This window comes from Hirundo rustica, chromosome 25 (assembly GCF_015227805.2).
Source record: "Hirundo rustica isolate bHirRus1 chromosome 25, bHirRus1.pri.v3, whole genome shotgun sequence".
Classification (NCBI taxonomy): domain Eukaryota; kingdom Metazoa; phylum Chordata; class Aves; order Passeriformes; family Hirundinidae; genus Hirundo; species Hirundo rustica.
The window spans coordinates 3,373,928-3,396,658 of NC_053474.1; the positions used below are offsets into that span (position 1 = coordinate 3,373,928).

The 22,731-nt window shown below is 66.7% G+C and overlaps 1 protein-coding gene across 1 annotated transcript; it reads left to right on the forward strand.

Annotated features, from left to right (window-relative positions):
• Window positions 1-15,069: 15,069 nt before the first annotated feature.
• KIAA1522 (KIAA1522 ortholog) lies at window positions 15,070-22,708 on the forward strand. The gene is made up of 7 exons (XM_040085996.1): window positions 15,070-15,275; window positions 16,714-16,869; window positions 17,074-17,129; window positions 18,185-18,302; window positions 18,650-18,766; window positions 18,853-21,681; window positions 21,880-22,708. The coding sequence occupies exons 1-7, from the start codon at window positions 15,218-15,220 to the stop codon at window positions 21,900-21,902; spliced, it is 3,357 nt and encodes a 1,118-aa protein (XP_039941930.1). The 5' UTR covers window positions 15,070-15,217; the 3' UTR covers window positions 21,903-22,708.
• The last annotated feature ends 23 nt before the right edge of the window (window positions 22,709-22,731 follow it).

Below are 22,731 nucleotides of genomic sequence, written 5' to 3' on the forward strand. Positions count from 1 at the left end.
CGCTGCCCTTCCCTGCAGCCCCCGCCGCTCTCGGGGCCTCGGGCGCTCCCCCCTGGCCCTGGCTCATCCCGTTTGCAGCAGCTGATTTGTGCAGGTGGCACGGGCTGCAGGCCTGGCGTGCCCGCGTCCCCCGGGCGCTGCCACCGGCGGTGACAGGGGGAGTGTCACCCAGGGGATGGCGGGTGAGGATGGGAGGGCAAGGGCAGGACACGGCTGGCAGGTGGGGCTTCTCTCCCTGGGGACAGGGATGGGACAGGGATGGGACAGGGATGGGACAGGGATGGGAACAGGGACAGGGACCGGGATGGGGACATGGGACAGGGACAGGGACATGGGACAGGAATATGGGACAGGGACAGGGACATGGGACAGGAATATGGGACAGGGACAGGGACAGGGACAGGGACAGGGACAGGGACAGGGATGGGACAGGGATGGGACAGGAACATGGGACAGGGACAGGAACATGGGACATGGACAGGGACAGGGACACGGACACGGACACGGACAGTGCCAGCCCCCCTGCGATGTGCGGAACGCCGCCCCGGGCCATGCCCGTGCTGGAATTCCGCTCTCTGCTCCCTCTCGGGTGTCTCCCTGCTTTCCTTCTCTTGCCTCCCGCTGATGCTCAGCACCTCGGCCGAGGAGAACAGAGGGTCCCAAGGGCCGGGATCGACCCCCGCTGTCCCCTCACCGCCCCCCCCCGCTCCGGGGAGCGCCAGGAACACCTCGGGGAGCCCCGGCAGCGGCGGGGGTGACGCCGGTGGCACCAAGGGGAGGCTCCCCGGTCCCCACGCCTCCGGGGCCACCTGCGGGCCGGGGGGGCGGGGGCCGCTGCGGGCGGAGCTCCCGCAACCCGGCTCCGCCCCGCACAGAAACTTTCCGTCGGCGCCGGGCGCTCGGCGGGAGCCCGGAGCGGGGCCGGGGCCGCAGCCGGAGCCGGAGCCGAGCCGAGCCGGGCGGGCCCGGCCCTATGGGCAGCGGCTGCCGGCGGTGCGGGGCGGTGCGGGGCGCTGCCCGCCGCGGCCATGTCCGCCGGGGCTGCACCTGCGGCGGGCGGCGAGCGGGACCCGGAGCGGGGCGGCGGCGGAGGAGGAGGAGGCTCGGTGGGAGCTCCCGGGGCTCCCCCCCGGCGGAAGAAGGCCCGGGCGAACTCGCTGCGCCGGGCGTTCAGCTGGCTGCGGGGCCGGCGGCGGCCGCCCAAGGACGGCAGCGCCCCGGGAGGGACGGAGGGAGCAGGTGAGGAGCGGGCGGGGTGGCGGCGGCCACGGTGGCACTCGAGGAGGGGTCACGGCGGTGGCCGCGGTGGCGTTGGAGTGATGGCAAAGCCTTGGGTGGCGGCCGTGGGAGCGGGCAGGGAGGTGCCGGGGTGGTGCTGGCAGTGGTGGCCGGGGCAGGGGGCAAGGAGGGATCGGGTCGGTGGCTGCGGAGGGCTCAGGGTGGTGGCAGTGGCCAAGGAGGAGTCACAGCAGTGGCCACGGAGGCGGTGAAGGACAGGTCAAGGTGGTGGCCGTGGGGGCTGAGGAGGCGTTACGGTGCAAGCCCAGGAGGGTCAGCGCACTGACCCTGGAGGTGGCCAAAGAGGGGTCACCGTGGTGGCTGACCAGGAGCTGAGGTGGCTGTGGACCTGGCTAAAAAGGGGACACAGGAGGGGACACAGGAGGGGCAGAGGGGCTGGTCGTGGTGGTGGCCAGGTGAGGTGGAGCTGCTGGCCATGGTGGCAGCAGGGGAAGGAGATGGTGGCCATGGGTGGCTGCGGTGGCCATGGTGGCAGCAGGGGAAGGAGATGGTGGCCATGGTGGCGGCAGGGGAAGGAGGTGGCAGCCGTGGTGGCCATGGTGGCAGCAGGGGAAGGAGGTGGCAGCCATGGTGGCCATGGTGGCCGCAGTGGCAGCAGGACGGATCCGGCAGTCCCTGGCGCGATCTCGCCCCGGCCCCGAGGGCTGGTGCTGGTTCACTGGGTAGGTTCTCCCTGCGCTGAGTCAGAAGGTCACCAGGGCTGAGGGAAATCTGGAGGGGTGCCAGCCGCTGCCACCTCCTCCTCCTCCTCCTCCTGGGCAGGGTGTTTGCGTGCTCCAGGTGTGGCCCTTCCTGTCCCAGATACGGCCCTCACCCCGGCCCGCTGGCGCTGCCTCCACGGCTCCGTCGCGTCCCTGCCACCCTGACCAGGACAATCCTGCCCTGGGTCCCCTCTCTTCGCCGTCCCCGAGCCGCGTTTTGGGGATCCAGGGGCTCAGCCAGGGCGCTTTGGCAGAGCCATGGGCGCTGCTTGCCTGGTCACGCTCCTCTCCTCGGCGCTTTTTTGGCAGCAGTCGATGTCCCAGCGAGGCGTTTTGGGGTATCACCCCAAAAGCCTCTCCCGCCCCACAGCTGGGGACACTGCCTGTGTCACAGCCCTGCCCTCCCTCCAGGTGCCTCTGGCAGGGATGTTTCGGCTCTTTTGCCTCTTCTGTGGCAGCAGGATGCTGTCAGCGGCGACTTTCTTCCTCAGTTTGCTCCAGGGAGTGAATTTCCAGGCATCCGAGCCCGCATGCAGGCGCGTTTGCCGCACGGAGAAGCGCACAGGGATCTGTGATAGGGCAGGAGCGGCCGTGGAAAGGGAAAAGAGGCTTGGGAAGAGCCGAGCTCTCTGCTGGGCCGATCCATCGGATGCCGCTGGTGGCTCCTTCCCGGCCCTCCGTGCGTGGACGCCGCTGCCACAGCCCAGCGCTGAAACCTGAGCAGAAAAAACGAGATGTGCCGGAGCATGTGATGTTCCTCTCCGCGGCAGAAACGCCCCCAGCAGCTCTGCCAGCCCTTTTTTTCCATTTATTTTAGATTTCTCTTTTTTTTTTTCCCCCTGAAGTTGTACCGTTCACCAGCTAATCCTCAAAATGCCAAGTCACGGCCTGTCAGGGTTCACAGCCTGGGGAGCTCCTGCCTGCTCGCTGTGCTGCTCCCTCGCAGCCCGTGCCAGCCAGGGCTCTGCCGCTGCGCTGCCACCCCGCCGTCCGGTCAGAAATGTCCAGGAGAGCTGTCCTGAGTGCCCACAGCCCGCGCTGGCCATGGAGGAGCCGTTCAGTGCCCCAGCCCCGGGGGGCTCTTCCCCTCCGGGCTGCGTTTTTGGCAGCGCCGTGCCGCGCCCCGAGTTCCGCGGCGCGCCCGCTGCTGCAGCGGGAGAAGCGGCAGCGCGGGCGTGCAGCGGTTGCGGCTCGCCTGCGTGACCGAATCACCCTCGCCGTGCAATTCCAGCACGGAGAGCACGCCAGGAACCCCTCCCTGCTCCAGCGCCTCCGGCTCCGCCGCGGCCGCCGGCGCGCGCCGGGGTTACCGGCGTGCGTCCCCGTGGGATGGGGGATAACGCTTCCCGGGAGGATGGGGGTCAGGACGCCGCAGGGTCCAGGGCTGAGCTGTGGGAAGGGAAGGAGCGTTGTCCCCGGGGGTTTTCCGGCGGCGTCGGCCGCGCCACGCGCGGCTCTGACCTGCCCGGAGGCAGCGCCGTTCCCGACATCACGAGCTTCCGTGCGGCCGGGACCGGCTGGGAATTTGTCCAAGCATCGGCTGGGAGCTGTGGGAGGGGGAGAGGGGAGAGCTGCAGCAGGGCTTTGCAGGCTCTGGGTGCCCTCAGCTTTCCTCGGGCAGGGATTTGGGCTCGGGCCCGTGACCCCGCAGTTCCCCATCACCCCGCCCTCCCCGCAGCTGGATTTGGTGATGGATTTGGGACGGGGCTCGTGTGATGGTGGGGAGGGGGATTAGGACGGCTCCAAGGGATGGGAGAGAGGGAATCCACCGCAGGGCACGTGGATCAGGGCTCGCTGCCGAGCTGTGGGTGCTGGTGAGGTCGGCATTGCTCAGCACTGAAATCACGGCAGCGGCATGGAGGATGAGAGCATTTCCACTTCGGATCAATCCCGTGGGTCCGGCTATCAGCCATCCCATCTCTGCCTGCCCAAACAGCCGAGCTGGGGAGAGGAAAGGCTCTGTAATCCCACTGCTGGGCGAGCACCAGCGGCTCTGGGACTGGGGGATGGCTCTGTCCCAGCTGGAATTGCATCCTCGGGATGCTCGGCCCCGTTTGGGTCGATGCAGGTGATATCCCAGCCATTCCAACGTGTTTATTTCCACAGTAACCGCCCGAGGCAGAGGAGTGATTAAGGGCCGGGAGCTGGGGCGGGGAGAGCGGCTGGGCTGTGCCAAGGGTCAAACATGGAACAAGGATTTGGGGTGCCCAGCTGTTCCCACTGCCTGGGCTGGATTTTGGGGTGCAGAGACGGAAACACAGCTCTGGGATGAGGGATGAGCTGGTGCTGGGGTCCAGTGGTTTTAGTCTGGTTTTTTTTTGGCTGCTGGTTTATCTGGCTTTCGCAACATTCTTCTTAATTCCTTGATGAAGTAAAGGAATCGATGTTCCAGAAATATTAAATTAGGATTGGCTTTTTTTTTTCTTTTTTTTTCTTTTTTTTTTTAATTTTCCTTTTTGATGCCAGCTTAGTCCGGCAGCAGTGATTTCCTGACTAGGGCAGAGGGATAGCGATGTTAAAAATAAAGCTTCCAATGCTCACAGCTGCTTCGTAACAGCAGCAAGTGCTCATTGGGACCGGGGATTTGCCGTGTGCGGGGTGAGCAGAGGGTGGAGGGGCTGGGCTGTGCTGGGGATCGTGCTCAGTTCCTTCACGGAAAGGGTTTTTAAGCACTGGGAAGCGTTCAAGAAACGTCTGGACGCGGCACTCAGCGCTCTGGGCGGGTTGACACGGTGGGGTTTGATCACAGGTTGGCCTTGACCGTCTTGGAGGGTTTTTTCCCCCTGTAAGAATTCTGCGGTTCTGCGCTGGTGGCACGGAGCACACGGGAGCCCTCAAGGAAATGTGGGGTCGAGCTGTGGAATCTCCCTGGACAATGATTTCCTCCATCCTCGGCTGCCACGCACGGTTTGGTGTAAACACAGGGGTTGAGTTTAGCCTTGAGCTTCTCGGCTCAAAGGAGAGGGGAGAGGCGCGGGGATTGTTCCCGTGCCTGTGTGCGAGTGAGTTTGCTAATCTGCCAGAGGCGGAGAGTGACACTCCAGAAATTGTGAGCAGCAGGAATCCCCTGGCTGGCCTGGCACGGGCGAACAAAGAGAGGTGTGTCTGCAACCGCAGCTATTCCACCTGGAGACAACTGGGAGAGTTACTCCCGAGAATAACGTTCCATAAGATCCGATAAAACGATTTCAGCGGGGTCATATTTCCCCGTGGAAGGGAGGTCTGATTTCATAAGACAATATCATCATTGACTCTGACTCCGGCGGTGATGGGAACACAACCCGCTGGAAGGTGAAGAGCTGGGCAAGGATGAAGTGAAAAAAACATTTCCCTGCCAAGCAGGAGCCGGAGCCTTGGGCTGGTGCTGCTGTGCACAGATAAAATCCAGCTCACCCCGAGCAGGGAGCTGGGCTCCCTCCACCCGTGGGGGCTGGAGCCGGACCTGTCATGGGCAGAGCCGGCCTGGACTCCGGCTGGAGCAGGAAATCATTTGAAACCCTTCTGGTTATGTATTTCTGTTAATGATTGGGGATCTCAAGTGGGGTTTTTGTGTTACCTTTGCCTCGCCGAGCTTTACTTCCCCGTGAAGGGAACAAGGGCTGAATTCCTTTCTCATTCAGGCAGCTCAGCTCCTGCTCCGCGTTTGCTCGGAGGTGGCATCAGGTTCAGAAACCTCCAGAAGGAGTGGGTGAAACAGGAGGAGGGACAGATCTGTCACAGAGGGGTCCCCACGCCTGGACTGGCCGCTCTGACCCAGGGGATGTGTGACTTTGGGAAGATCAGACGTGCTCGGGGCAGTCACGCTGCGCTGACCAGATCTGTACCTCATGAACAGCTTCTCTGCTGCTCCGAGCTCTTATCAAGAGTTCTCTCAGTGAATCAAACCGGGGCTTTCTGCTCTGGAGAAGAGATTCTGCCTGGAAATCGGCATCTCTGGCCCCCAGCTCCCCATTCTCACACGTCCCTCGTGTGCTGGGGAGGCTGCAAATGCTTCCCCTCCTTTCCCTCCCCTCCCCTTTGGGCTGCACTGAGGTTCTGACACAGAACAAGGAGTTGGGGTGCTCAGCTGTCCCCAGGCTCCCTGAGCCGGGTTTCTGCTCCCAGCACCAACCCCCAGCTCTGGGATGCGGGATGAGAGCAGGCCTGCCCACTGATCTCAGCGGGGTTTGTGCCCTGAAGCGGCAATGGGGCAGCTCGGTGGGGTCTGTGGGGATGCTGGAGCCCCCCCATGCCGCTCTCAGCCCCCCAAAATTCTGCCCAGGAGGAGCTGGAGCTTCGGCTCGGCGCTGCAGCGAGTTACCCCATGGCAGCTGTTCCAGCTCGGAGCAGCCACTCTGGGTATTTTTGGCACACGTGGGCTCTGCGGGGAGCCTGGGGCTCGGCTCCCTCCCGGAGCTCTGCCGGCACATCCCAGGCTGTGCCCGGGGGCGGTGACGCCTCGGTGGCCGCGTTCCCCGAGCGAGTGCTGGCACGGAGGGCTTCTGCGTTGGGAGCGGAGGGGGAAAGCGTCTCCCTGGATCTGGGGCAGGCTCCAGCCTCCCCGCTTCTCCCAGGGAGGGAAACACGAGAGCCGCAGCGGGAGGTTCGTTCTGCGCGGCTGCGGAGGGGTCTGGGTGGCGCGGGAGGGGTCCGTGTTTTGGGATGGACATCCCAGGGATGCTGGAAGCTGCGAGGAAGCCTCGTCCCAGCCTGAAGGTGCCCCTGGCTGAGCAGAGGAGAGATCACGTCCTGCATCACTGAGGGACCTCTGATGTGCTGCCCCTGTGGCCGTGACCTCGTTTCCCAGGTGGAAGGGCTGTCCCGTGAACGGGGCACAGCCAGTAATGGGAAACAGGGAATATTTTCCCACTGGATCCCCAACAGCTCCCACAGCAGCCGGGGCAGCAAACCCTCGGGGCCAGTCCCTGCCCAGCTGAGCGTGCCCTGGGCACCCACCCAAGCTGGTGAGGAGCTGACCCATCAATATTTCCATTGCTGAGGAGAAGACTGAAGTCCAAAGATTAATTCGGTGCCGATCACCTTGGGAGGTCAGGACAAAGCCGCTGGTTGATCTTTAATTTTTTTCTCCTTTCTTTCTTCCCCGCGCCACCTCCCCGGTTTTGTGCCTTTCCCCGCAAAACCCTCCTTCCTATTTATCCCAGCCTTTGATGAATCACCTAAGGAACATAAACATTGCCAGCGGGGAATTGCCCACCGCTGCCTGCCTGGCTGACCCCTCCCTGCCCTCGCAAGCATTTAATGTTCCAATTAAAAATCACAAGGGAAAAAAGCGGCCTTCGGGAAGGGGCCGTGGAGGGGCCGGCGTGGGCAGCTTTGGGAGCAGGGTCTGCAGCCGGGGGAGGCCGAGGTGCGGCCGGGGCGGGCACGGGAAGGTGCCGGCAGCGTGAGCAAGGTGCTCGTGACTGGCCCCGGAGCCGTGGGGAGGGCGGCCGGGGGTCACCGCCCGCCCCGGGGTGCGCGGGCGCCGGCGTGTGGGTGCTCGCCCTGACTTTGGGCAGCGGCCGGACCCAGCCCGCGGCCCCGGGAGCTTTGCTCCGGCCTGGGTAGTCCTGTCCTAACCTCGGCTGGGCCGGCTCCCCCTCCCCAAAAGCCACGAAAAAGGGAGGGTCGCGACCGCGGCTGTTGCAGCTGGGGGCGGCCAGAAGCGGTGGCGAACCCCGGGGAGGTGCGAGCGGGGCCGGAGGCGAGATCCCTGCGCTGCTCTCCCAGCCGGCGCTCGGGGATGTTTGGCCACCGGGGCGTCTCCCTTCAGCCTCTCCGCATCACCCAGGCATCCCCGCCGGAGGGACGGCGCTGGGAGGGTGCTGCGGGCTCCGCCGGGTGATCCCGGCTGGCCCCTCCTCTCTGCCCGCACCATTGGCTCCGCCGCGGCCGCCTGCGAGCGAGCGCTGCGCTCCGCCGGGGCCGGAGGGATGGGAACGGGCGGCTGAGAGCCTCCGTCTGCCGGGGCCGCGCCGGAGCCCGCTCGGCTCGGCCATGTAGCACCGCCGTGCCCTCCACCCGGCCGCGGTGGAGGCGGCAGCGGCCTCATGGGCAACGCGCACCGCAAGAGGAGCCCGGCGGGCACCAAGCCCGGCTCCTCGTGGCCCTTCGGCCGAGCCGGGAAGCCCAGGGCAGGTAGGAGCCCGTGGGGATGTCTGGGGATGGGGCTCGGCGGGGATCCCCCGCGGCTCGGGGAGTTTGAAGGGAAAGTTGGCCGCTTGTGTTCTGCGGGGGGTGAGGGGGAGGCTTCGCTCTCTGCCCTTTCTGTGTTAGGGGGGGCAGAATCAGCCGCCCACCCCGGGCTGGGAGCTGGGGGAGCCCCCCTGGCTGCAGGCAGGGCTGTGCCGGCGCGCCGGGGGAGCAGCCGCGCTATCAGGACGGGATCAGCTGAATTAGTTACTGATTTGTTTTCCGAGCGGGATCCCAGCGCTGCCAGCGCCGCTTTCCACCCCGGCCCCCCGCTCCCGTCCCGTGCCTCGGCTTCTCTCGCTGAGCCAAGGGGATCTGGGAGTGTTTGCAGGGGCTGCTCCCCGCCCCCGCCGCCGTCCCCTCGCTCCGTCTGTCCGTCTGTCTGTCCGTCTGTCCGCGCACCGACTGCTCGGCTGCTTTGTGCTCCGTCTCCACGGATGCCCCTGGAAAGCCCAGGGGGAAGCAGGAGCCGAGATCTTTCCTGCGGGGACGAGGAGCAGGGAAAGGGTCCCGCCGCAGCCCGGACCCACGCGCGGATCGGTGAAGCCCCTGAGCTCCCTCCACGGTTCATCAGAGCAGGGCGATGCCGGCAGGGGAGATCTCTCGCAGTGACCTCGTCCCCAGCCCCTGGGGTTGCCGACTCCCCCACTGGTGTCACTAAACTGTCGCCGTGTCCCCAGCGCAGGCTGAGCCAAGCCTGGGCAGGAGCGTGGGCAGGATCACAGAACAGGGTTAGCAGGGCCCGGGGGTGGTTGCTGCGTGGTTTTCCCACACCAGCCCCGTGGGATCCTTGCCCTGCTGTCCCTCCTGCCCTTTTTCCCTCTCTCTTCACCACTCAGCTGTCAGCTCTGCCCAGGCTCGGGGACACCACTCCGAGCAGAACCATCCCAGAGGTGGGGCCTGGGGCAGGGAGACCCCACAGGTGCACAGGGAGAGAATTCCAGAACGTCCTAGCTGAGACCATCCTCAGTGCCTGGGGAAACTGAGGCAGGAGGCTCACACGTCGCCCATGGCCGTGCAGGGACAGCGTCTCTTTCCCTGCAGGCTCTCCACCCTCCGCCTCTCCTCCCTGGGTGCTGCGGGCTCCTCTGTGCCACACTCGTGCTCTCGTCGTGGTCTCCAGCAGGAAGGGCCGGGTGCCATTGGCCTGTAGCTGCCATCCCCGGCACATCCTCACCCCTTCCGTGTGGATTCCTGTCCAACCTCCGTCTCCTCTCCATCCCCTGCCAGCCTTGGCTGTCCCTGGTCAATCCCTTCCCCAGGGCCGGCTGGGACAGGCCCTGCTCCCTCTCGGGTTCCCTGGAATGGGCGGGATGTGGGACCGGTACAGCCGGGGCACATCCTGGGAGGCGAGGGCTGGCGCCGGGGCCGAAGGCCGTGGGGTGGAAGGTGCTGAGAAAACACGGGGCGAGTTGTGTTTGCTCTCTGCCACGGCTCCATGGCAACGGCGCGGCGGCCACAAAGCCAAAGAATTTGCATTGTGTCGCTTCAGCATTTCGGAGGGTGCAGCCGGGATCACCGGCTGGGGGCTGGGTGTGCCGGCACCCGTCTCCCCCTGCAAGACCCCGGGGCCCTCTGGATTTTGGGCTGGAGCACGATTGCATATGGCGGGCGGCTGGACCAGTGTCCCCAGTTCCCGTCTCTTCGGCCACTGGAAGCTTCCTTCCGTCCTGCCGTGCCCGTGGTTGGTGCCCCAGGCGCCGGCAGATGGATTTGTGCTCGTGCCGTGCGTGCATGGGTGCTGAGGGGATGGGGCAGGGGTCCCCGGGACAGGGTGGGCACGGCCGAGGGCTCCGGGGGGGCTCTGCCGCCGCTCCCTGCCCGCTCTGCCCCACCGCTGCCAAACCCACGCCCCCCGTGCCCGAGCGGGGCCTGGCTTGCTCCGGGGGCATCCCCAGCCTCTCGTCCGTGCCGGGGAAGGTCCTTGAGCCCCAGGGAGAACGGAGCCTCTTATCGCCTCCTTATCGGGACTCCCCGCCGGGCCCTGCTGAGTCAGGGCGCAGGAACGTGGCTGCTGGCCAGGCTGCGCCCCGCGGACTCGGCGGGGATGCGGCTGCGGAGCTCGGGGTGCGGGGTCACCCCGCATCCGCGTCCCCCTCGGTGGCCGCCGGGGGAGAAAAAAAAAACAAATATGATGGAATGGTTTGATTTGGAAGGGAAACGCTCATCGCGTCCACGCCGTGGGCAGGGACGCCTTCCACTGTCCCAGGCTGCTCCAGCCTGGCCTGGAGCTCTTGCAGGGACGGGGGATCCAGCTGTCCCAGGGGTGGGTGACCTGTGCCTGGGAGCGGCCGCAGCAGCAGCAGCCGCGGAGCCCCGGGCAGTCCCGGCTCCCGCGGGGCAGCCCCGGTGTGGGCTGAGCAGCTCTGTGCTCCTTCTCCTCTGCAGCCTCTCTCCGTGCCAGACCCACGCTGGGCCGGCTCCGCAAACACCCGGGGGGGCGGATGAGGGCAGGGGCCGATCCCGGCGGGGAACACGCCGAGATGGACACGGGCGCGCTTTCCCCAGGCACCGCCGGCCCTGCGCTCCGGCCAGCATCCCGCTGCGGCCGCGACATCCCAGCCCTTCGCGGTGCCCCCTCCTGCTCCCGGGGCACGGGAGGAGGCGATCCGCGGGTGTCCCCGGCAGGCAGCTCGGCAGCTCTCGGCTCGGGAATGCCGTGCCGTGCCGTGCCGTGCCTGCTTGGCACGCTGCCGTCACCGAGCGGCGGGGATGGGACCCGCCCTGTGGCTCTGGGTTATCCCCCGCCCCACGCTGGTGGCAGCTCCTCTCGCTGCTCCCACACGGCCGTGTCCGTTCCAAAGGGAGGATCGGCACCTCCGCGGTGTTTCCTTGGAAAAGCCCCGCGGGGCGGGAGCGGGCTCGGGCGCTGCTCGCAAGGACGGGGGATCCGTGCACGGGAAAAAACCTGCAACGTCTTGTCCTTAATCCGTCTGCTGGTTTTGCTCCTGCGTGGGGCCAGGCGCCTGCTGCGACAGGCAACGCCTCTGCCGTGGCAAGAGCACCTGGGTGCCCTGCACACAGCGCCGGGCGTGATGGGCCGGGGGCAGCCAGCCCCGAGCACCGTGCGAGCTGGAGGGCACCGAGGGGAGGGACAAAGCTCTGCATGTGGAAGGGGGTGTTGGTGGCCCGGTCAGACGTGCCACCGGTGTCACCCTCTGTGTCTTTCCAGGCTCTGCCTGCGGCTCTCTCCCGCCCCGCGCTCCCCATCTGGGATGTTCCTGCCCGGATCCGGCTCCTGGCTGGGGAAGGTTGTTATTTACCTTCAAACCTGTTCGGTGGCTTCTCCGGGGAGGGGACGGGCGCGGGGTGGGGACGTGGTGGGATGGAGGCTCTCCGTGCTGTTGCAGGGGCCGGGAACGAGGCACAGCCGGGCATCGGGGTGGTCCTGCCCCGGGACCCCCCCTGCTCTGCTGCCAGCCCCTCGCCCGGATCTGGGATAGCTCAGGGAGCAGGAGATGATGCTCTGCGTCACCTCAGGGCTGGCTGTGGGGCCGGTGTGGGACGGCAGCGAGGTCAGGGCCCGTTGCACAACCCCGAGTGCTCCTGTCATGACAGCAGCCATGGCTGCAGGCGACTGGAGCCACGGCTCTGCTCCAAGCGGGATTTCACCCCGCACCAGCTCCTTCGCCAGGGCCTGCTGGCTCACCGAGGTGATACCAGGCAGCTTTCTCCGCTGTGATTTAGAGGAAGAATAAAAAAAAAAGCCCCGATCCAAGTTTGTTTTCCCAGTTGAAATTAATTTTAGTTCAGCCTCTGCGTGGGATCGTGTTTGAGAGCCGAGCCAGCAGTCTGGATCGGGCGGTGTTTATTTGCTTGGTGGAGATGTTTTCCCGGCTGGAGCAGCCCCCCAGGTGTGGCCGAGGGCAGGCTGGCAGCAGGGGCTGTGTGGCCGGAGCCACCGTAAATATTATTGTGTTCCTGCCCTGCTGCAGCGCTCAGGCCCCGCGGCGTGTCCCAGGGCGGGGATCCTGCGCTCAGACAAGGATTTGGGGAGCGGGTTCGTTGTCTTTAGGAGCTCTCAGACACCCTAAAGAGCTGAAGGTTGCAAAGGGAGCAGAGGGACAGGATGCTGGAGCAGAGGAGCTGGATGGGATCCCTTCCAAATCGGAATATTCTGTGGTACTGGAGCACTGCTCCGTCAGCGTCCATCCATGTCCCCCAGTGGGGTTCATGGTGCACCCCACTGGTGTTATCCATGGCATCTGCAGGCAGCTGGGAAGCAGAGCAGTCCCCAGGCCCGGATGGTGCTGGCAGGGACCCCCAGAGAGCAGCAGCGCCGTGGGGCAGGGGGGCTTCTCTGGCTGCCGGGAGAAGGGAGGCGAAGGCTCCATCCCGCGGAGCAGCAGGAGGCAGGAGGGCTCCCCCCCGAGGACCTCGCAGCCCCTTCCCGCCCGCCTGGCAGCTCCCCCTCCTCCCCATTCTTCCTGGGTGAGTCAGTGGCGGTGGAGGGGCGGGCAGGGAGCTGCTGCCGCCGCAGGACCCGCGCCGTGCGCGGAGCAGGCAAGTCGGGGCAGTGCCGAGCAGGCAGAGATGGATGTTCGCAGCCGAGCCCGGCCAAACCGGCTGCTCGCAGGAGGCACAGGCCTGGCCAGGACGGGGACAGGAGCTGGGATTTTCTCCCCTGGCTCTCTCCAGGTGAAGAGAGCTGGGCCAGCGCCGAGTTCTGTTTGCAGCATCGGCCTGGGCGGCCCTGGCCGTGCTCCTGTGGGGTCTCAGCCCATTCCCACTCTGGTACCTCCAGCCCGCCTCAGGCAGATCTGAAAGCCGGGGGTTCCCTGCCTTTCCTGCCATCGTGCCTCGCTCCAGGGATGCTCTGCTCCCTCCGGACCATCCCTGGCCGTGGCGGCAGCAGGTACCAGCTCCGAGCCCCAGAGCCCATCCTTGACAGGGCGCCCGTCGCTGGGAACCCTCCCGCTCCTCAGCTCCTTATCTGGGAGAATCCCGCTGCCACGTGTGGCCGAGGCACGTGTGTCAGCGCAGCCCCGAGGGCACGGGGTGATCCAGGATGCACCGCAAGGAATGCACGGGGGCCGGGACACCGGCTCCAACCGGGCGTGTTGCTACCGGCAGCGGCTGCAGCTGCAGCGGCTTCCCCAGCCCGGCGGGACCCGCAGCCTCTGCTGCAGCATCGGGGCTCTGTCCCTCCTGGATTCCCCCCGCGTTTCCAGCAGGTTTCACCGTGTGCTGACAGAGCCGGGGTGAGGCCGGCTGGGTGAGGATGATGAGGTAGCGAAGGTCACAGGGAGTGGGAGCAGTGGAGGCTGCTCTTCGAGGCCGGGCTCAGCCCTGGATTATCCTTTGGGAGATCGCAGCCGCCCCTGCTGAGCTCCTCCTCAGCGGTGTCACACGCAGGAGAGGGACACGTCTCCCTCGCAGAGGGATCTTCTCCAGCTCCTCCGTGTGGGCAGCGGGCCACAGGCGGGAAGGTGGAGCAGGGCCAGGCTGTCTGCCAGCACCTGGGAATGTCCTCACAGCCCCGGGAGCAGCTTCCACGTGTGCTGCCATCAGCAGACCCGCCGGGCCAAAGCTCTGCTGTGCCTGGGCCCTGGGCAGCGCAGGAGGGGCTGTCTCCCTTTACTGGGGGAGCTGCTGGTGCCATGAAGCGGGGGCTGTTGCAGTCCCATCTCTGTGGGCAGAGCTGCAGGGCTGGAGCCTTCCCTGTGGAGCTGGGAGCAGCGTCCCCCCCAGCTGCCACGGCCCGTGGCCCTTGCTTTGTGCATCCTCAGCCCTTTCATCGCGGCCCTTTCCCACCTGTGCTGTGGAAACGGCTGCCCGTGGGCACCGGCACCTTCTGGGGGAGCGTGCGGGCAGCAGGGCCCATCCTGCCCGTGCTGGGTCAGGCACAGCCGGGGAGCTGCTGGTGTTTGGGGCCACGGCCGTGGTGGAATTCCAGGGAAGAAATCCTGGCTGAGCCCGGAGCTGCCTGGCTGGGGACACGGAGACGCCCTTCACAAGGTCAAACTGTCCCTTGGGCTGCGCAGTCGCTGCCTGGGGCCTGCTGGGACCCTGCTGGGACCCTGCTGGGTCTGCAGCCCCCGCTGTGTCGTGCTGGAATAAACCCTGGGCACAGCCCGTGGGGAGCTGCAGGGCAGGGGGCACAGGGGTTGGCACAATGACACGGCTGCCTGCTGGGTGAAAACTCAGTGCTGTTCACCTTTTGGGGTAAAACACCTGTAAATAGCGGGGGTGGAGCTCCCAGAGGTGCCGGGCACCCACTGCCCTGGGAGCACCTCCGTGGTGGGGACAGTGCCAGGGCAGTGCCACTGTGTGACCGTCTGGCATTTCTGCCCCTGCTTTCACCTGCCTCCGTACCAGCAGCTGGAGCTACTGGTTAGACTGGTCCCAGACCTGGTTTTCCCCCAGTGCTGCCAGCCCTTGTGACCGTGACGTGGCCCCGTCCCTAAGGACAAACAGCCTCTGCTCCATCCTGGCTCGTGTTCCCTGCCAGGATCGGGGCAGGGTCCTGGGGGGCACTGGGGGCAGGCTAGGATGGGGAATGTCACCCTGCTGCCTGCTGTGTCATAGCCCAGGGTGGAAAAGCCCCCCAGTTCCTCCCAGTTCCTCCCAGTTGGCTGCTCCGTTGTGGAAGCGAGCAACTGGTTTGCAAGCTCTGCTGCGCCCAGCAGGGTCCTGGGGGGTCCCGGGGGTCCAAGAGGGAGGAGCAGGGGAAATGCCGGCCCCGAGCCTGGAAGAACAGATCCCTGTGGTCCGTGCCGTGCGTGGGAGGAGGCGGGAGGGCCGGGGGGAGCGAGCCGGAGGCCGGAGGAGGAGCCCCCTCTTCGCTTCTGCCGAGGAGCGCGGGGGGCGCAGCCGGGACTGTCCCCTCCTGCCACCGCGCAGCCGTCCCCGGCTCGGGCTGATCCCTGCTCGCCAGCAGCTGCGCCGGAGCCTCTTCGCCTGGCCGAGCATCCTCCCGCCCGTGCGGATGAGGACGGAGGGAGGGAGCTGGGGGCCGCCAGCATCCGGCACTGGCCGGGTGAGAGCAGCCTGGGCGCAATAGGCTCAGCCTCCTCCCTGGGGACCGGACCCTCTCCCCGGCCACCATGGTGGTTTTCATGGGCAGGAACCTCTCCTCGCTCCTGGCTTTCTTCAAGAAGAAGGGTGAGTGAGCAGCGGGCAGGGAGGGAGGCAGGCAGGGAGCAGAGCCCTGTCCTTACACAACCCCTGCCCACCGGGAGCCCCCCGGCCCGGCCCGGGGAGCAGGGGCGCTGCCACGGCCGGGGGAGGGCAGGGAAGGTCACCCCAGCCCCGGCCTCTCCCGCCGCCGAGTTACCGGAATAAATCACTGCGCTCCTCTCCCCGCAAGGCTCCCAGCGTGTTTGGGGGGGTGTCAGGCGTGGGGCTGCCGAAACCGAGGGGAGAAAAGGGGATTAGGGACGTGATGCTGTGGGCGTCTTGTGTCCCCTGCAGGGATTTTGCCCCAGCACCGCGGAGCCGTGTGGCAGCACGGGCTGTGCCGGGCTGGCCATGCCCCGCTGCCCGCTCGCAGCGCGGGTGCTGGCGGAGGCAGAGGCCGGCATGGCGGCAGGGTGGGAGGCTCCATTGTTCCAGGCCCGCTCCTTTGTGTGCTGGAGTCGGAGCACGGCCGCCTCGCTGCCCGGCTGGGCTGGCCCTGAGGGGACCGGGGACACGGGGGACACGGGGGACACGGGGGACAAGGGGTGACGTGTGCGGTGCTGGCCACGCCGAGCAGCAGGTGCCCGTGGCCCCGGGGTGCCACCGCCAGCCCCGACGGTTTCCTGCGCTCGCCCTTCCCTTCCTCGAAATTGTTTTTTTGTCTGGGCAGGGAGAGTTCGAGGCTTCGCTCAGGTGTGCGGGCAGGGTGGGCAGGGCTGTGCCACGCTGCTGCAGTGCCCGGGCTGGGTGATGCCAGGGCTGGGTGATGCCACGGTAGCCCCGGCCCGTGGGCACCGCAGGGTGCTGGTGGTGGCTGCAAGGCAGGGAGTGAAGGCTCCGTGCTGCCCCAGGAGTGGCAGATGGGGCATTCAGCATCCAGCGGGGTTCGGAGCAGGGATTTGGGTCCTCTGGGATCTCTGCTGCTGGATGTGCCTCAGTTTCCCTCGTCCGTGCAGCTCCCAGCCTGCCTGGGCATGGGGGGAGTCCCTGCTCTCGGGGTGATGAGCAAGGCCTGGGAATGACGCAATGCTCTGAAGGGAAAGTCACCCTCATCCTCATCCTCGTTCCATCCACGTTTAATCCCCTGCTGTGCTGCCCCTTCCTTCCCTGCTCAGCTGCCCCCAGCCCCACTTCACCGCCTCGTTAGCTCCTAACCACGGCGCTGGGGAAGGAGGGTGCTCCCACATCCCAGCACCCCTCTGGCTGTGGGGAGAAAACCAGAGGAGACATCCCGACTCCGGAATATCGACCGGCTGCGATGGGATTTCTCCCGGTGTTTCCAGCGCCCGGCTTGGAGCCGAGCAGGATAACATCATCCCGGGGTGGATGTCACCACCCGGCGCTCGTCCCCCCTGGGCTGGGACGCGCTGGTGGCGGCGTGGCCGCGTCCCCCCCAGCCCAGCTGACCCCGCTGTCCCCGCAGGCGCTGCCAAGGGCGAGGGCGAGAAGCGGCTGAGCGTGCAGTACACGGCGGGCGAGGAATGTCCCGACAACGTCTTCTTCCCCAGCACGCGGCCCCCGCACCTGGAGGAGCTGCACAGCCAGGCCCAGCAGGGGCTGAAGTCCCTGCAGCACCAGGGTAGGTGTTCCCAGCCCCAGGGTGGCCTTGGGGACACGGCGGAAGGGCTGTCCCCGGCTCCTGGCTGGCCGGGCGGCGTGGGCGGCGCACGGGGCTGACCAGAGTCCAGCGCTGGTGGCTGGGCTGTGCAGGGGGCACTGCCAGCTCGGCAGCTGCTTCCTCCGGCTCCCCTGGAGGGTTTTACCTTCTGTCTTCCCTCCACAGAGAAGCAGAAACAGACCAAAAGTGCCTGGGACCACGGGGACACCAGCAGCCTCCAGGTGAGCCCTGCCAAGTGGCGCTCTTGGAGTGCCCAGGGGGTGAGGGGACACAGGGTGGCTCTTCTGTCCTCCCTGCGTCATGTTTGGGGGCAGACAGACACCCAGCTGAGGTGGCAGGACCATGTCCAGGGGGGTTGTGGGGCTGGAACTGGCTGTGTGTCCCTTGGAGTTGTTCCCTTTGCCCCATGCCGGGCTGTTTCCCCACCCTCGGCCTTGGCACGTCCTGCTCTGCCCTGAGGGGCTCTCTCGGGGTTCCCCCTGTGCCTGCATCCCCCTGTCCCCCTGTCCCTCCCCCCCGGTGTCCCCTGGGAGCCCTGGCTGAGGAGGGGTGACCATGATGGGGACTGTGGACCGAATCCAACCTGGTGCCTGTGAAACTCCTCCTCTTTTGGCCAATATGAGCTTTGGCAATCCCTGGGCTCTGAGCCCGCTGCCAGCGCCTCGCCCGCCTGTGTTTGCTCAAGCTGCTGCCTCTCGTTGGCTCTCAGCCCCTTTCACCCCTTGGAAGTGGGGGACTGGGAACCCCACGATGGGCAGGGCCACGGGGGCAGTGAGGTCAGGTTAACCCTGAAGTGTCTCCTCCCAACCTCTGCCTGTGCCAGGGAGGGTTTGGAGGGCTGGGGACGCTGGAAGGCGCGTCCAGCGTGGGGCTGTGCCCCTGGCAGTGCTGGGGATCCTGCCTGTCCCTGTCCCACGCCCCTCTCCCAGCCGTGGCAGCCCTCCAGCCCTGGGCTCCCAACACCCCTGGAGTCATTTTGGGCTTGGCACAGGGGCGAGCCTGGCAGTTCCTTCAGGTGCTCCTAGCGTGCACCAGAGCCCGTTTCTCCCGCTCTCCGAGGGGCTGCAGAGCCATGCAGGGTCCCAGGGGCTGCTCCCAGCCCCGCTCCTGGTGGGAGGACTCTGGATGCCGGCGTGGCTGACTCAGCCTTTGGCCCTGGGAAAAGCTTTTGTCTCGGCTGCAGAGTTCAGTTCGCGGCGGGGAAGGGGCCTGGCCGGGGCCGGGGCAGCTCCGTCCCCGCAGCCCGGGGTCTGCTGAGCCCGCTGTGTCCCCACAGTCCTGCGTGTCCTCGGAGGATGACAGCCTGTCCTTCCGGAGCCGGGCGGCCTCCTGCGCCACGGACAGCACCTCCGAGGATGCCCTGTCCATCCGCTCCGAGATGATCCAGCGCAAAGGTACCGGGCTGAGCGACGGGGGCTGGCCAGGGGGCTTGGGGAGCGTGGCAGGGAGCTGGGATCTGCCTCGCTGTGGCCACGGGCCAGCGCAGGGCTTTGGGGGCCCTTGGGAGAGATGAGAGCAGCTCTGGCTGAGTCAGAGCGTTGGGGCTGGGCGAGGGGGATGGACGGACAGACAGACAGAGAGACAGCGTCTCCTCCCTGCTCAGACTGTTCGGTTGGTGCCTCTCTGGGCTGCTCCAGTGCCTGAGCCTGGCTTATCCCAGAGCATGTCTGGAAGTGCTGGAGATTCTGGGGACACTGGGGACACCCCTCACACTGGCTGCACTCTCTCACACCTCTCGTAGGTTCCACCTTCCGACCACACGACTCCTTTCCCAAATCCTCAGAGAGGGCTGGCAAGAAGAGGAAGGACAGGAGGACAACAGTGCTGGGCATCCCCCAGCACGTCCATAAGGAGCTGGGTAAGCTTCGGGGCAAGGGGGGATCTTCAGGATTTCTGATTGCCTCGCCTTGGGCCCACGCTGAGGTCACCTCTCCCTGCTCCCAGGTCTCAGGAACAGCCATGGAGCCAAGGGACATCCCGAGGCGGATGGGCCAGCGGGCCGTGGGGACGGCCAGGCAGCGCAGCCCCTGCTGAACGGGGGGCAGGTGTCGGGGGATGCCGTGCGCATCCCCACCATCGACGGGAAGCTGCAGTCCCCGCCCGTGGCCGGCGGCGCCCGCGTCTGCCTGGGAGTGCTGGAGGAGGCGGACGCAGCCCTGCAGAAGCACATCAACAGGGTTTACTACGACGACAGCTTGCTGGGGAGGAAGACAGCGGCCAAGCTGTCACCCATGGTGAGGCCGAAGTCGCTGGCCGTGCCGGGCATGACCACCTACGCCAACCCCCCGGAGATGCTGGTCGGCCCCGTCATGTCCATCTCGCCCCAGGGCACCTACATGTCCAAGATCATCCCCAACGCCATCCTGCCGCCTATGGTGGACGTGGTGGCCCTGACGAGGAGCAGCGTGCGGACGCTGAGCCGCTGCAGCCTCGTGTCGTCCAGCCCGGCCTCGGTGCGCTCCCTGTCCCGCTTCTCGGAGCGCAGCGCCCGCAGCCGCGAGCCCTCCTCCTCCAGCGACAACTGGAGCCACTCGCAGTCCACGGAGACCATCGTGTCCAACAGCTCCACCATCTCCTCCCAGGGCGGCTGCGACCACCGGCAGCCCGAGGCGGGGCCGCACGGCGAGGCGGACGCGGCGGCTCGCTCCGACACCGACCAAATCAGCATCTACAGCTCCGCCAGCTCCTGCTCCAAGCCCGCTGCCGGCCTCGCTCCCGCGGCCCCCGGGCTCCTGGCCGTGGGCAGCGGCCGCGCGTCCCCCGCCTACAGCACGGGCAGCCAGGCGGAGGGCTCGGACACGGCCAGCCTGGCCAGCGAGCGCTCCTCCGCCCGCAGCGTCTCCCTCAGGAAGATGAAGAAGCCCCCGGCCCCTCCCCGCAGGACCTACTCGCTGCACCAGAAGGCTGACGGGGAGCCCAAGGTGCTGGGGCTGCCCCCCAGGCCCGACCGGCGGCCCCAGCGGGAGAGCAGCGCGCCCTGGTCCCCGCACCCCGCGCCCTTCAGCCCCGCGGGCGAGGATGAGGTGTTCTCCCCATCGCTGAGCGAGACCAGCAGCCTCCGCTCGGAAAGCCTGGCCAGCGCCAGCTCCCCCGAGGCCTCGCGGGGCCGTCCCGGGGTGACGGTGGTGCTGAGGGAGCCCCAAGCTCAGGCCAAGTGGAGCTGCCCCGATGGGTCTGACCGCACCATGTCCCCGTCCAGCGGCTACTCCAGCCAGAGCGGGACGCCCACGCTGCCCACCAAGGGGTTGGGACCCCCAGCTGTATCCCCGGGCAAGTCTCAGCCCCAGAAGCCCGACCGGGTGTGCTCCCTGCAGTCGCCTGCGCTCTCTGTGTCCTCCTCCCTCACCTCCATCTCCTCCTCGGCCTCGGACCCCACTCCCCCCGAGGCGCCGACCAGTCGCTCGGAGCGGTTCATCATCCCCCCGCACCCCAAGGTCCCCGCTCCCTTCTCCCCGCCACCCACCAAGCCCCAGCAGCCCCCGGCCCCCGCCGGCCCCCTCCAGCCCTCACAAACCCCGCCAGCGCCCAGCACTGCCGGCCAGGAGCCCTCGGCCAAGCCCAGCGGCAAGTCCCCGCCGCCCTCACCGCCGCCTGCCTACCACCCGCCACCCCCGCCGGCCAAGAAGGCGGAGGGGAACCCCCAGAGCGGCAGCGAGCCCCTCACCGACACCGCCTGGCCCCCGCCGCCGCCGCCGGCCCCCGAGGAGCACGACCTGTCCATGGCAGACTTCCCCCCTCCGGATGAATCCTATCTCTGCAGCCCGCCCGATGCCGCCTCGGCCCCGGCGGACGGGCAGACGGCGAGCCCGGGGGCCGCCACTTCACCATCTCAGCAGCGAGACCCGCCCGCCGCGGTTCCGCAGCCCCCGTGCCCCGCCGAGCCCCTTCCCACGGCCGCCGTGCCGCCGCCAGCGCCGCCTCTCCCGCCGCCCTCGGCCCCGGCCCTGCCGCCCCAAATCAGCCTTAAGAAGGCGGCCAACGGCCCGCGGGCAGAGGCCAAGAAGGAGCCGGTGTCGAGGAGCAAGAGCGGCCCCGCGGCCAAGGAGGACGCCAGCCTGCCCATCGTCACCCCCTCGCTGCTGCAGATGGTGCGGCTGCGCTCCGTCAGCGTGGAGCCCGCGGCCGCGGCCGGGGCCGGGCCTGAGGAGCGTCCGGCCCCACAGAAGCCCGTCCGCCGCTCCCTGTCCACGCGGCAGCCGCCTCCTGCCCAAGACGCGGTGCCTTCCAACCAGCTCCACCACGCCGTGCACCTCAAGGCCGCCGCCTTGGCCTCCGGAGAGGCCGCCGAGAAGCCTCCGAGCGGCCGAGCAGCCCAGGCCGGCGCCGAGGGCCCCGCCGGGGACGGGCAGCTGTCCCCCAGGAACAAATCGCCGGCCTCCACCGCCAGCTTCATCTTCGCCAAGAGCTCCAGGAAGCTGGTGATCGAGACGGCCTCGTCCCCCGAGGCGCAGGCAGACCTGAAGAGGAACTTGGTGGCCGAGCTGATGAATTTCTCGGGGCAGCGCTCGGCAGCCCCGGCTGCTGCGGCCCCACAGGGCCCCGGGAAGGCACAAACCCAGAGAAAACCCGGCAAGATCCCCCCTCCGGTAGCCAAGAAGCCTTCGCTCGGCTCGGGACCGGCCCCTGCCCCGAAGGCACCGGGGGCAGAGGCGTTGGGCTCCCCGGTGCCTGACGGGGATGCCAAGGTGGAGGAGAGCAGGACTAAGAGTGAGCTGGCGGGAACGGAGAGCAGGAACACCGCGGAGCCGCCGGCTCAGAGCCTCCCTGCACAAGGTACGTGGGCTGGGATGATGCTGCTGGAGGTTCAGGATCCTGAGCTGTACATCCCCGAGTGATAAATTCCCAAAGTTACAGCCGGCCAGCACGGCTCCTGGGCTGTGTTACAGCTGGGACAGCGGGGAGAGAGCCTGGTAGGGCTGTGGGAAGCTGGGAGTCAGGGGGGCTGACAGGTTCTTCCCTCCTGCCTTGCAGACAGACGGGGAGAGACGGCCTGAAGGACAACACTGCAGGACTGGAGCCCCCAAGGACAGGAATCCAAATCTCTCAGGGACCTGGGCAGGTCAACGGACGAGTGTGGAACTGGCAACTAACTTAATACAGGAAGCAAACAGCCTTAGCCTCCACGGCCTTGATGATATTTATGCAAAAATGGTGTTGGTTTCACTTTCCTAAGTACTACAGCTTTTGCTTTTTTTTTTTTTTTAACTGGAATCGAGGCCTGTGCAGCAGAGCCAGCACCTCCTCCCTGCTGAGCTGATGCTTGGTCTGGGTGTGTGGAGCCACACCCAGAGGAGTTTGGGGACCAAAGACACCGGAGCTGGAGCCACCGCTGCCGGCCAGACAGGCCCGCGAGGAATGGAAGCACTTTGGACAAGGGAATGGGAAAGCTTTGGCCACGAGAGCTCCTGGGAGGATGCAGACAGGACCCGGAGGGGATGGAGGTGCTGGTTGGGAGGGATCAGGGCTTTGGCTCTTGATGGAAAGGCAAGAGGGGCTCGTGGCCAGCACTGGCCCCGGCCACTCGCCGCTGCCCGGCAGGAGGAAGGGCCTGGCTGCCCCTCGAGCTGGCCCTGGGCTCTGGGGTAGAGCCTTGATTCCGTTTCTGTAAACTCGGGTCACATTTTGATTTCTTTGATTGTAAAAAAAGAAAAAAAAAAAAACAAAAAACAAAACTAAACGCAAACCAAACGAAGCAACAAACCCAACCAAACCAAACCAAACCAAACCAAAAGCAACTGACCCTCTGCCGCCAAGTAGCTGCTCAGAGCTCTGTACCTGGCTGGTAAAAATGATGACCGAAGCTTGCTGCCTCCTGTTCTTCCT